Raw genomic sequence first — 14682 nt, forward strand, 5'->3', positions numbered from 1 at the left:
TAACTCCTTAACTGTAAAGATTATATGCATGTTTTTGTCTCCTTTGATAGGTAAGAAACTATGGAATACTAATCTATGTATAATACCACTCCAGAGTGAATGGAGATGCAATAAAGGAACAAAAATCAGACTCTTATCATCTCCTCATATGTAAATCTGAATTTCAAAGGCAATGACACCATTATAACCAAGATCCCACTGTTAATGATGCAACTCCTTGACTGCAACTGTAACTGTAAAAGTGATGATATAATACTAAAACACAACATTTATGATACAATCAATGAAGATATACTCAGGCAGTCTCCATGTTTTTCTCATATTTACTGTTTATATGCTGTCGGGATTTATAAATAACATAAAGCTCCTCAAAACATTGATATATTAATAAACAAAATGAGAATTACTCGGTATTCATGTTCCATGATTATAATGGCTGCTAAATATTGAAAACAAGGTGCTACAGTGATGAATGAAGTATCCTCAGACTGATCTCATTTAGACGATTCGAATGCTCTTCAACATGTGGCTATCAGTCCTTCAATACAGCCAAGAGAAAGCCTCCATCAAGTGTGACGGTGCTTATTTCTATTCTAGGTAACTTGGTATCTCTAATAGAGCCACAACTCATTTGCCTGATAAAGGAAGGCTGTTCACATTCTTTATATTTAGTGCTTCCCCCTACCTTTATGGTTCAGTCTTGTCTGTGTGTGTGCACTTGTGAACCTATCTAACTGTGGACTGACAGGGAACCAGAAAGCCAACAGGGAACATAACAGTCTACTCTGGGTAAGGTAGGAATGTGTGTGTGTCACTGGGCGTGGCCTCGGGTTTCCCTCTTACCTGCCTAATTACCTCATCAACCAGTCAGCCCTTAGTGCATAAAACCCTGACTCAACCTCCCAGAATTCACCAGATTGTCTCCAAACAGAACTTTAGGACAATTCTCTGTTTTTTTTTCATTATTTTTCACTTTGTCACAAAGTGTGATCTCTCTGTGTTTCAAGAAAACAAATTCAGCTCCATTTATTCAAACTACTGCACCACCCCGGACACCCCGCCACTGGCTTCCCTCACCTGCACTGCACAATCCCTTTGTGTTATCAATAAACGGTTTAAACAAGATTCAGTCTACAGTCGTTGTTTGCACTCGAGTCTGCTACCGTTCTCCCTGACAGGGCTCTACCAATTCAATCCTTGCGTTTAGAGCAGAGTTGTAACAATAAATGCAAACGCAGTGAAGCAAAAAGATTATGAGTAAAAGAAGGCACAATTCAACTTCCCTCATACTCATATTCGTTTTGGCTGCATAACTCGAACGTATCTTTAGTTAAATGATTCCACCAGTCTGTCAGTTATATCACAAGTCACAGCTCCTCCGATACTCATGAACACATGAAAACAAAACCAAAGGTGCATCTCGTGTGTCGGTGTATTCAGGTGTGATGGCTGCTTATACTCCGTGCTTATCGCTCCTCTAAATTATAAAGTAAAGCTGTTTCCCATGCTCCTTTTATCCGCTTTGACTGCAACCAGCTGCTACTCTGATTAGATAAGTCTTCCCTTTTCAGGCTGTCACCTTCACAGCACCGCTTCTTAGTTTCATTTAATACCAGACAGACCGTTTCTACTCTTCCGGCGCCTCATGCACAGTTCAAAATGTCAAAACACAAACGGAGTTCAACAGAGAAGCAGGATCAAGTGAACAGTAGTAATCCTGTGTTCATTAACTGAATTATGTGTGTATTGTAGCTGTTGATTTAAAGTGTGTAAGTGGATATGCATGCTGTATATCACACTTCACTGAATTTTTTATATGTTTACACTCCTCCCTTGTGATCACATCTTCATAGACTCACATTAATCTATATTTCTATGTGTAGATACACTTAACGAAGCTGTTTCTTCTCGCACAGTGAAAACTGTCTTTGAAAATTAGCTTTATAAATGAGCTACTTGATTTTGTGGCATGTTTTGCTCAGATATGGCACCACTTTTTCCATTTACTGCCAGCAGTGAAGCAGCAAGGAACTCTCAGCGGACTCAGAGTGTGTTTACAGCTGAGACTGTGCATTAATTATGTCCAGTTGTGGCTAAAATGAGCATTTTTTTTAGGCAGAGATAATTATGTGTGTACCTCTCTCTGCATCATCTTCTTGACCTCAGTTGTCAGTCTTATGTATATTCCTACTGTGGTGCTGACGGTTGTCATAACCTGATTAACAGTGCAAAGGTAGAATAATTGGCCTTCTAGTGAGGAAACCAAGCATGACTGCTTTGCTTTGTTTTACCCCCTGAAAATTAACATTGATCTAATTATACATTATTTAATTTACTTGATTTATATTACATAATGTAAAATAGTTAGATGGAAGCAAAACCTGCAAACAGGACTCAGAAGTATATTATGCATATGAGACTCACAGGGGCTGGTGGGAGGGTCTGCAATTGTATCAGGTCCCCCTGACTTGGCCTGGCCTGGCCTGGCCTGGCTCCCCTCCTTGGAGAAGCCCGAGAAGGTCATTAATGCTGAGATGCATTAAGCTCCAGTTCTTCTTATCGTCACCCTCCAATTTTACTTCTTGTAATGTGTCATGGGGACAATCTTCAAGAATCACCAGTACTCAGATCCTTTACTTAAGTAGCAGTACGCCAAATTGAAATGTAAAGGTTTGAACTATCACACTAAAATAAGGAAGAACCACTGGCTGTATAAACAATGGACAGCTATCACCCACAGGTTTCTGAAGATCTGTTATGCAGATCAGTGTGGTAGCTCTGGCCGTCACCATGTTAGTAGTTCTGCCTCTACAGTCTCCCGACTAATCTAAAACTGGGCAAAGATGTGGATCATCAGTGGAGCTGAGGTGGGCTGAATGACACCTGGTTGCTCAAACAAGACACCTGTACCACCCACCTGTCAATCAAAGCGTCCACGCTCTTAATCCTGCATAACTTTAAGCCTTAATATAATGTGAACAGGTGAGTTGTATATAAATTCACCCTCAGTACAGTTGTCATGAACGGGGAAATTAGCTACAGAGACCAAAACTGTTTTTTGTACCAGGCTGTAAACATGTTTATTTCTGCTGTGAAACATGGGGACTTATGGAGACTGACTCACTTCTGGAGCCAGCCTCAAGTGGATGTTAGAGGAACTGCAGTTTGTGGTACTTCCTGCATTGGCTTTACTAGAAGGTAACAGAACAGATATAACAAAACACATTGCAGTAGCTATAGAACATAAAATCATAACCAACCTATATCCTAGGTATATTTACTTTATGCTTCTCTCAAATGGGGCCAAATTTCTTAATAATTTTATTTACAAAAGGCAGAAATGTAAAATAATATGCATAACAATGTTTTTTATTAGTTTATAATCACCTGAAAATAAGACTTGTTATGTTTTTGTTACCATAGAATGAGCCTTTTATCTACAGATACCACAGGTCTTCTTCCATGGAGCCCTCCATGCTAAAATCCTACACACTGGAGTTTTAAGTAAGAGTAAAGTTCAGATTTTGTATTTTCATATAATATATAAAAAAGGTTGTGCTGTGCTTCCAGGCTGAGCTGCAGCACTTTGATAGTGGATCAAGACGCTGAAGGATCCTTGTTTTCTTTTTTATCTTAGCAGCAAAAGCACCATGACATTTCAGCAGAAAAACAGGACAGGAAACGAATATATGAATCTAATGATGTCTAACAGTGTTATGGCCTTTGATGTGTGTGTGAGAGAGACACAGAGGCAGCGAGATGAGAACACAGAGTGAGAGTTTGGAAGAGCGTGAACCTGCTGAACTTCGGCGGCTGCCCTTCAATCTTTCAGCGACAGTTGTGTCATTAAGGACTCTGCAAAGTACTCATCGTTTTATTAATGAAACACCACGGATTAATTCAGTGAGTCAGTCACATTCACATTCGAAGGCAAACATAGTACGCAGAGGCAAGATGTGATCAAACAGTGTGAGATCTCCACCCAGAAAGGAAGAACAAACTCATGACTCAGACACACGATTCTCTGCACTCATAATCATCTGTAAAAGTCATTCCACAGTACTGAAATGTTACATTTGAAATAAAAGAAGAAAAACAATGTTCTCAAACACAAAGTTGTGTTTTGTTTTTGGACTTTCTGTTAAATATTGGACACTTTTTACACATTTTTATCCCTGAACAGTTATTTGAAAGGAACTATTCCAGAAATTTCGAAGGGATAATGTTACATTTTCCTTTTTTTTTTTTTTTGGACCCAAAATGCAGACATGGAGGCCAGCGCAGTCTTAAGGAATCTATTATGAGAATTAGAGGCTTCACTGGAGAACAACAGCAGCAGGATAATCTGGCATAGGAGAGTGGAGTCTTGACCGAGTTTTGATGGTCGAAGTGATTGCTTGATGAGACACAGGTGCGCCTCGTTACTGAGACCAAGAGAGAAACAGAATGAAGGAGGGCGAGAGCAGAGATAAAACCTCAAAATATCAAGAATGACACAACCAACAGAGAAGGTCACACTTCTAACAACTCCCAAACCAAAAGTAAAAAATAGCCAGGTGAAGTTGTCATAAATGTAGGTGAGTAGAGGTGTAGAGGTAGTACATTTAAGGACAAGTACTCCAAAATTGTACTTAAGCACAGTACTTGAGTACATATTATATACATACACCATAGTGTATTAATGTAGCCTTGTAACAGTACAAGTAAACTTGGTTGAATGGTGCCCCCAACTTCCTTGCAGTTTACTACTGATGTTTGTGGATAAGGTACGTGAATTTCAGGCTACAATAAAAGGAGGTGTATCTATTTTTAAACATCAAACAACAAGAAATAAGGATACAGGAACTTATATATATCATACAGCCCCAATACCAGAAAAGCTTGCACCAACAAAAGTTCCACAGGTAAACAGGTAAATTGGTAAATAGTATTATGATTGGGTGTGAAAGGAGCGTCCTCGAAAGACTCATTCACAAGCAAGGACAGAGTGAGGTTTACCACTCTGTCAACACACAATTTCAGTGAATCTACGTTATTATATTTCACCATCTACAATCCATCATGTCAGTGACTGATTCAGAGAAATTTCTGCACAAAAGGAGCAAGGCTGAAAATCAACACTCAGAACCTTCGAACCCGTCAGGCAGCGCTGCATTAGGAACCTATATGGTTGCATGAAGGTTATTATTACATGGGCTCAGCAACGATTCAGAAAACCATTGTCGGTAAACACAGTTCATCAATGAATTTATTACCATGCAAAGAGAAAGACAGGTATCAACAACATCAGAAACTTCTCTGGACCCGAGATTATCTGAGATCGACTCATTCTTTTCTTTTTTTTATTGTTCAGCTGCGAGGGATCGTCCCATCCATGCCCTAGCTGTTGCAGGACTTCTGAGAGACAGATGCCATGTAGCAGAGGCCAAGTTACCCTGACTTTGTAGTCTCTAGTATGAGACAAGCTACAGAATTACTACATTTCCCATAATGCAATTGTCTTTGTACTCTCCAAGACTAAACTGAGACAGTTCTGATGACCTCTGGGTGATTCTTCAGACTTGAAAAGCTCTTCTTGATCTAGAGTTCATACAACTCAACTGAGCTCATGTGTAAAATCAGTGGAGTGCTCCTTTAAGTTGACGTAAACTCTCTTCCATACATCTCCGGATCATTGTTTGTCGCGCTGTGCAAGGTGAAGGACTTTGTTCTTAAAATGTTGGAACTGTTCAGAGACCAGAAAATATACTTTCATGGTTATTGTGAAGCGATGATTCATACGCTACCTCAAATGAAAAGATTACGACCTCCTCCTCCTCCTCATCGTCATTGTGTTGAGAAAATAAAATTTGTGATCGTTCACATTTCAGACCCAACACTGCAGCACAGGTACTCACCCACCCACAATGAGTGGTTTTAAAACATCCCTGATGATCTTGACATAGTTTTAAAAACACAAAATACACTCAGTCATTCAGCTGACATCAGCTGTCATAATGGACGTGCTGTTTTGCGGCATTCATCAGTTCCAATCATAGTGTAGATGTTGAATAGTGAAACCAATGAGGTTATTTCTGTCTAATTGCTGTGAAATGTTCAATAAATGTCTGTCTGCTGAAAACCTTCATTGCAGGGTTTAGGACTCATCATTCTTTGTGAAGCTAATAAACAAAAAGGCAGGCGGTCATCACGTTGCTTTTGAAGGTACATTGATTTTTTTTGTTGACATTTCGTTGTCCAGCCTTGAACACTAAATGACTACTTATATCAACGAAAAACATTTCTAAGAGGAGGAGGAACTGTTGGCGAGAAATAATCCTATTGGTCAAAACAGACATTTTGTTGTTGATGATGTTTTTGGTAACTGTGAAACAGAAAAACAAAGATATGTGTTCAAGATTTGAATAAAATAAATGAACGGAAATAACATTTTTAGCCATGCTCTAGGGACTGCATTATCTCTTGATTGGTCCAGTCAGAAATATATAAAATTATTAGATGAATATGTTTCAAACTTTTTGAGCTTCTGGTGACTCATCAGTATTGCTCTCGTGTTTCTGTGTGTTTTTGACTGCAAGCTTCACAGAACTTTTCTAGTGTTTTTGACCTCATGACTAATTCAACTTTTTTCCCCGTGTGCATTCTCCGGTGTCCTTCACTTTTATTCAGCCATCGTTCTTCTGCGTTCTCTCCTGCTCTGCCTCAGTGAACCCTCTGATCTGCTTCACTTACTCCACCTGCAACACCAGCCATCACCACCTGCCTTTTTAATTCTCACAATAAACTCCTTAAAACAGTATCTGTCTCTGTAGTCTGGGTCCAGACCAAGCAGCAACATCTGTAGCTGTGAAGTGAAGCCAAAAACTGCAGTTGCCCAAACGTCCACTTGAGTCTGGCTACAGAAGTGAGTCAGTCTCCATAAGCCCCCGTGAAACTTCTTAACAACTACGTTGTTGTGATTCAGTGTGTTTTTGGTTTTAGTGGATTAAAACTTCCTCATCTCAACCTCTCCTTCATAGCATGGAGGAGAAACTGTGGTGGCCGTAAAATGCACCAAAAATATGAAAGGCCCTGTTTGGTTTGTACGCTCTGGCCTACATCACAGTTCAACATAGCAGACTCATTTTAAGGTAATAAAAACACAACTAGTCTTATTTTCAGGTGATTATACCTGTACCTGTAGATGTACCTTGTAAAAGTTAACTTAATCTGACACACTAGACCTTTCATGGATTGCCACTGAAGACATTCTTGGTCCCCAGAGGATGAATTACGGACTTTATCTCTGGCGCCAACATGAGATTAGATTAGATAGATTAGATTAGATTAGATTATTAGATCATACTATTATAAATTCACTTGCCGAAGCAGCAAAAGATGTGTAATATACACTACAGAAATAAAATAAAATGGGCAAACACAACAAACAGAACAAGAATGATTACCGAGTTAATCAGTTCTGTTAACAATGTTCAAAGGTAACCGAGCTTTCTAGTCCCACTTATATTGATTCCTTGTCTTCCTTTTGAGAGTTAAATGCTTGATCAATAATTACCAATCAAAGAACACAGAACAGAGACTCTGTGATAGCCTTGTGGCGGCTCATTGTCTGCTCGGTGTGTCGGGCCTTTTGCAGTCAACCTGACCTCAGCCCGCACAAACTTGACAACTCTAACTGCTACAGAATGACAGGAGCAGCAAGTGATGATCCCAGATGTGTAAAGAGTCTCATTAAAAACTGCTAGATGATCTCCAAGATGCTGTGTCAATGCTCTGTTCCTATAATTACCTTAATTATTATTCAGTTATATCTATTCCTGTTGCATAGTTTCCAAAAATGTAGCCAGTGCTGAAATTATGCAGCTTCTGTAAAACCAAATACGCTGTGTGCATCTGGATGACTCCATGAGATGAATAACAACACCTGAAGGTTAGATTTAAGGAGGATGTTTCCTCTCTCGGGCTCTTCTCATGGTACAGATCGCTCTGTGTGCACTCGAGCAGAAACAAGCACTCCCCTGGGAATGAGTCGGTGTTGTTGTTGGTATTCCCACCAGCAGGTAACCAGGCATCACCTTAATTAATCAGCACAGTAACTCATGTTATCAGCATCAGAGTCACCTGTGTTCACCTGTTATGACCTCTCTCTACAGACTGTTAAGTTCTGAGAATCTCTTTAAACAGTGAACTGAAGAGAGAGACAATCTTTGAGGACATCTGACTGTTGATTTAAAGACCAACAGTCTGTGTGTTAGTGTGTCTGTATTTGGGTTCTCACTGACTGTATAAAGAATGGACGTTTGAGGAACTGCAGTTGGTGACACTTCCTGTATTGGTTCCGCTTGGTTTCACTACAAGAGTTCACGGCAATGTTAGCAGCTTTTCCAGTTTCAGGAACTAGCTCGCACTTTATGGAACTAAGTAACCATTAATGCTGTTAGTTATACTGCACCTGTGCTTTTCCTGTTAATAAAGTTAATGGCAAGCCATCTAATGAGTGTTGAGATATTTCAGTGTGAGCCGACATTGCCATCCCTGAATCCTAAAGCAAAATTACAAACAGCCTTTGGTCTATTTTTTAATATTTGAATCTTTAAAAAGTCTGAAAATAAAGCAGGGACATCAGAGACAAAAGAGAGAACCATAGAAAACATAAATGGAAGGTCCCAGCAAAGGACAGTTCAGAAACTTGTACTTTCAAACTGTGGGCAGCGAAACAGATAATGGTACATAATGTATGCATGATAAGACACATTGAAACATGAATCCTGTCACCTCTGTCTGCACACTGCTGTAAATAGATCTGCTTTCAATACCTCAAGGTCTCTAATCTGAAAAGGTAACGTTAGCATTGTCAGGTTACTATGACGACGGAATGAAACATCAGGACCTTGACTGAGCGGCCAGAGAGGAGCGCAACAAACCAAAAGTTTCACTTGTGGAAATGTGGCAGACATGTGGGGCAGAGGAAAGGGGAAGGCGGGCTGCTACTGATAGAGCCTAATGACAAATCAACAGACTTAGTGCATTTGTCTGTGCAAGCGGGGAGATTCTAAGTGCCACAAATTGGCCGATATCAAGGACAATTTTCTGTCTCCCCCGTCTCGCTTTGTGCACCTGTGATTTAAGCGGTGGGTTCAGTTAGTGCTCTTCCTATGTGACGTTGGGACTGTCAACACAGCAGCTGCTGAAGCAACCTTTTGAAGCAATTACGCTTGCCTTGACTGACGTAAAACTCATAGAGAGCAGAGCAGCATACTAATCAGTTTAAAGAGTCTTAAACTTCTCCTTCAAACGCGTCCATCAGACGAGCTGCATGGCCGCGTGGTTTATAGTTTGTATCTCTCTGTAATCATTTTAAAGCTCTTGGAGTCATTTTGCATTTTTTTGTCGTCTCTTTTGTCGTCTTTTGCAGTCTTTATTCTAGTAGTTTAGCATGCCTTTCCTGTTATTTATGTCTTTTTGCAGTTGATTAGTGTCTCTTTGGTTAATTTGAGTCTTCATGTAGTTGTTTAACTTGTTATTTTTGGTTATGTTTGTGTCTTTGCAGTTAATTTGTGTCTCATTTTGAGTCTCTCTGTGGTCATTAAGCTGGTTATTTTTGTGTTCTTCAGGTTGATCTGTGTCTCGTGCAGTCAACATGCATCTCTCTGTGCTTGTGTTTTGTGTCTTTTGAGTCTGTTTTTCTCTGTAGTTAATTCCCTTGATTAATTTCTGTCACTTTGTGGTTGTTTTGTCTCTCATGGCCACTTTTTGTCTCTCTGTGTATCTCTCTGTTGTCTTTATAGTTGTTTTGTAAACTATGTATCTCAGCTCAGCCATCAGGAATAATTTGGCGTTCAGCATCTTGGCCAAGGGCGCTTTGACAAGACTGCTGCAGCCAGAAATCATCTAATTTGTAGACAACCCATCGCAAACTATGAATATGAAATAAATATGAAATTTTGGGAACAATGCATTCCTCATCATGGACAAAAGAATACGAAAATAGAAGCAATTATGGGAGGATCAAGGCGTCGCAGACAGAACAGCCTACAGCTGGTCCTTGTCTTCTAACAAATGCTCCTGATGATTGACAGAACAGGAGAAAGGAGAAATTTAACACGGGTCAGCTGAGAACGAGGCAGCGGAGAACACATTATCAGGATTATTTGTTCCTGTCGAACTCTTCATGTCTGCACGGAATGAGTTTTTCAGTTATTTAAGAGTCACAATTTGTCAGTCAAGAAAGTTAGAGATGACACGATGAATGATTTCACACTCAAACATCTGAAAAATAATTCAATACACTTTGTAGATATATAGACTACAGTATACACTGTACAGTGCTGTCTTCCTTCACACCTTCAGACTGATAAAATGATGCCATAGTGAGGTGATAATTACTCATTCTAAGGTGTGATCTACAAAGAGCTCAATATACATTTTATGATACATCCATAATTCATGGCTGGATTAATGTTCAATGCTCTTTTATATTATATGAAGTTTATTTGACAATTAAGCATCAAAACTGGACGGTTCATTCTTCAATCAGGCATTCAAAGTGAAACAAAGAAATGCCGTCATCCCGTGACTTTTGTTTCATTAAAGTCCGTCTCAGCATGACAGTTAGTGATCACATCCTTGTTTTAAATACACGTTGATCCTGACTCATGAAGTTTAAAATAAAATTTGATTTATTGCACAAAACTAACAGCCCACACGTTTTTGACACATGACTTCGAGTGTGTTAAAGTTTCTGTTTGTTAAAACTTTTCTCTCCTAAACGAACCCTCTGAGTCTAATTCAGTGTTTGAATTACAGCGTGGCTTACAGGGGAGCCTTATTTTTCTATGTGCAAAAATATACCATCACCACATTGTAAACCATGACGGAAATATTTAGATCAGAACAATTAATCTCTGTTCTCAATTAAAAAATTTTTTTTTTGTTAACCAGAAGACATTTGCATGTAGTTATGCAGCAAGACATACTTAAATATTTAAAACAGCAGTTTGCCTTGGAGGGTTTTTGTTTTATTATTTGGAAGCAAATGTGAAAATAACAAATTAAATAATAGAAAAAGTTACACTGGATAAACAAGAGTCATTCTAATAATTAATTAGTAACAAGGAAAAGCAATCAGTAAAAGACCAACCTGTCCTTACGATGTTATGCAGTAATTAATCTACACATAGGCCACGAGACTAAATAGACTTAGATAACTTGGAATGTTGTATTAGGAAAACACACACACTCTCGTGGTGGATGTAACAGTACCAGTTTAACTGTAACTGTCAGAGAACTGCACCGGTTTCTATCAGCATCACAGTGTCTTAACTGAAACCGACTGACGGTGGCAGAATAGATGTTAACACTAATATATCTTATTCCTCTGTGGTGATGTCCAAAGACTATTAAAAACACATCAATGAGTCACTCTGTTGCACTGGGTGACATGTTCCCTCATTACCATGATCCCAATCCCACATACGCCGACCTGCTGCTGCAGCAGCTGCTGCTGCTGCAAAAACTAAACCATCAAATCAGCTGCTGAAAATAGTCCCTGACAAACGCACTACTTCCTGTTTGAGTATTACAAACTACAGTGCACAGCTGTTTCAGGAAACAACTCAGCTTTTACATGAGCTGTGCTCATATTCTATTCCTACAAACATACAAAATATACAATACAAACAGTAAATATGATAAGTAAAATGCAGTATTGATGATTTAGACGAAACAGTTTTTGAAGTGCTATGAAACGTGAAGCCCCACTAGGTGGGGCCTCATATTTAGAAATGAAAGAAGCCTCGATCGGTTCAAGTTTGGTTTCGTTTCAGCTGAAGGCACATTTGACACGTCTTAAAGAAAGAACTGGTATGTTTATCTGGTCCATACCAGAGTACAAGGTATATTTCACCAGTAAAAGTCGTAACTACAATAACAAAACTCAGCAAGCTGAAGTAAAACAGTCCAGTGTGACTGCAGAATATTAGAAAACTGTCCTGCTTCCTAATTTAACTAGAAAAATAAAAGTTCTCCTGTTGTGTTTCCATCTTTTTTGTGCATATTTCTGTGTTTCGTCTTATATTATCTTCACTTCATGAAGTTTGTAGTAATGTACGGTGTTTTTGCAGAAGTAGTATTTGTAATAAAAGATGTGTAACGGTAGTAGTAGCAGTGTTGCGTAGTTTTAAAGTATCAATGACATCTCTCTTTCTTAAATCAATGTGCACACACACATGAACACACACTTCATGTCGACATGTTTGCCATGCGCGTCACCAGAAGTGTCGGAAGAGGCTGTTGAGTGAACTCGGAGTGCCTCAGAATGGCAGCGCCGGCCCTTTTTTCACTCAGTTGACACTCAGTCTGTTTCCTGTACGGCCGCCAAACGCTCTGCAGCATCATCAACATGGCAATAAGCAGAAAAGACAGCTTCCTCTGGGGGAAAGGTACGTTATTATTCATTATATTAACATTATTTTGTATTTTTATGGAAAACTGATGCTAAAAACAAATGTCAAGCTTGTTGTGATGTGATTTTGGAGTATTTTTGGTTAAATTAGTATCTATAAAACTCACTTCAAATGCCTTTAAATTAGAAATTTTGGGTTACCGACCCTTCAGATATGTTAATTAAACTAACTTCTTGTTACTCTTATATAAAAATGTTTTATATAAACTACATCTAACACACAGTTAACAGTTCTGTTATGTAACTTTCGAATCATTTAAGACCTTTAATACAAGTTTTTTTTTACCCCCAAACTTAAACTTAATTTGTATGATTATGTAGAAACACAAATTGTCCTTTTATGGAAACGCTGCACTTGAAATTAACCTGCTTCATTAAAAAGAGGAAGAGAAATTTCTATTATAAGCCCATAGCGAACAATAAAGTTGTGGTTCATGCTGGTGTGTGAGAGCGAGTGTAGGCGTGAGCGAGGTTGTCAAGATGCTCCACAGTGCTGCTTCATGAAGTCTGTGCCACCATCCTGAACTGTGCTTGTCTCAGTGTTGAAGCTTGTTGTTGTCGCCCCACAGCTCCACTGAAACTCCCCACAGGTGAGAGGAGGGTGAGTGAAACCATCAGGATGCACAAGTTTGAGCTGGAGGATGACATTCAGGTACTGCGGTGAATATATATCCCCCCGAGGTCTCACATTGAAACCTGCATTATTCCTTCAGCTTTTCACTGTCACAAACAGTTTTTAATTGAGACGTGTAACATGTGAATGTAAAATTGGCCGTGACTCACATACCGTTGAATCTACAGTGATGTAATAACAAACCTCAGGTTCAAGCTGACATAACTGCTCTCTTTCTTAACTCGCCCTCTTTCAGAAGCTGAGGCTGGAAATCAACCACGTCCACCACGTCATGCCAGGAATACACAGCCCTGAAATGAAGGAACAGAGGTGAGCGTGAGAAAATCTTAGGAGCGGCTTCTTCTATGAGTCAGCACGACGTCTTCCTCTTATTAAAGTGTCATTTTGATGCTTTTTTTTTCCCACACCACAACTCAACCGAGCTGTTTTATTGTCATATCGGAGTCAGAGGTCAGAACTTTTCCACGAGATGCTGCCTCTACATGTTGAATGTGGCTTTCCTGGAAAAGCTCCTTGTGCTTTGGTTCCCGACCTTTTGTACCCGACAGTCCGATCAGATGATGAGTACAAGGACTCCTTACGGAAGCCTTTGATTTCAAACATTCACCCAATACATTAAGCTGACTAACTAACTAACTAACTAACTAACTAACTAAGTGAAGTGTTGCAAATTGTGGAAATTACGGTATAACGGTGCATTACTTTCAGTGTGTTACTGGCATGATAGCTGCAGTTTCTCAGTAACACCTTCCCCCACCACAACACTAACCACATGGTGAAATAATAATTTTAGTTCAGTGACTGAAAATGATTTAATCACCATTTCTTAATAATTTCCTGACATTCTGATAGTTGATTATGATTATTAGTCTTCATTAACCAACCTAAATTATTGTAATTTATATTTATATACTTAACTAATGGCACAGTATATTCATATAATATACAGACAAGACAAAATGAAGAGAAAGCCTGGTCCACTCGTCAAACTCACTTTCTCCTTCAAGTTCATGATGCTGTTTATAATGAATGTTGTTGTCTTTTGTTGCAGTAAAAGCGTCGTGAGGAACAGGAAGTTCTTACGAGGGAAAAAGAAATTCAACATGGACCCCAAAAAGGTGAGTTTATACACAAACACAACATTTATCATGGATAGCTGCAGAAAAATCAGGATTTAATGACGACAGATTGTGTTATTTTCTCACTTTGAGCCTCTTAAAGCTGACTGAATTCAGTTTGACCTGCTACATACAGAGTTTAAACTCAATAAACTCTTTAAAAACACTCAATGATTAGCTGGAAAAGTCTTCACAAAGCTGAAATCAGGCTGTTTATACTCTACCAACGTATGATGATCTTTTCGACCAGGATGCATTGCTGTAGAAGCCAAAATGCAGAAGAACTAACAATGACACACACTGAGCTAGATTTACAATATCTAGTAAATAGAGTTTCTAAATATACATTATTTGTCCTACACAGGCGACTGGTGAAAACCTCTTTTGTCACATGACGACCACCGTAGCTTCTCCTAAATGGGAGACTGTTCATCAGTTTCAATGCAGTCAAGGAAAAAAAAACACAA

At 39.1% G+C, this 14682-nt stretch overlaps 1 protein-coding gene across 2 annotated transcripts in view; it reads left to right on the forward strand.

Moving 5' to 3' along the window:
* The first annotated feature begins 12285 nt into the window (after nucleotides 1-12285).
* Nucleotides 12286-14682, forward strand: part of LOC104934492 (cytohesin-2) — an 8442-nt gene continuing 6045 nt past the window's right edge. The window contains exons 1-4 of one of the 2 annotated variants that reach the window (XM_027285418.1): nucleotides 12286-12440; nucleotides 13033-13115; nucleotides 13333-13406; nucleotides 14149-14215. In XM_027285418.1, the coding sequence (XP_027141219.1) occupies nucleotides 12401-12440; nucleotides 13033-13115; nucleotides 13333-13406; nucleotides 14149-14215 (264 nt within the window). In that variant the 5' untranslated portion in view covers nucleotides 12286-12400. The remainder of the gene's footprint in view (nucleotides 12441-13032; nucleotides 13116-13332; nucleotides 13407-14148; nucleotides 14216-14682) is intronic. The other variant, XM_010750170.3, reaches the window with a different exon arrangement.

Source organism: Larimichthys crocea, chromosome XII, assembly GCF_000972845.2.
Source record: "Larimichthys crocea isolate SSNF chromosome XII, L_crocea_2.0, whole genome shotgun sequence".
Lineage (NCBI taxonomy): Eukaryota > Metazoa > Chordata > Actinopteri > Sciaenidae > Larimichthys > Larimichthys crocea.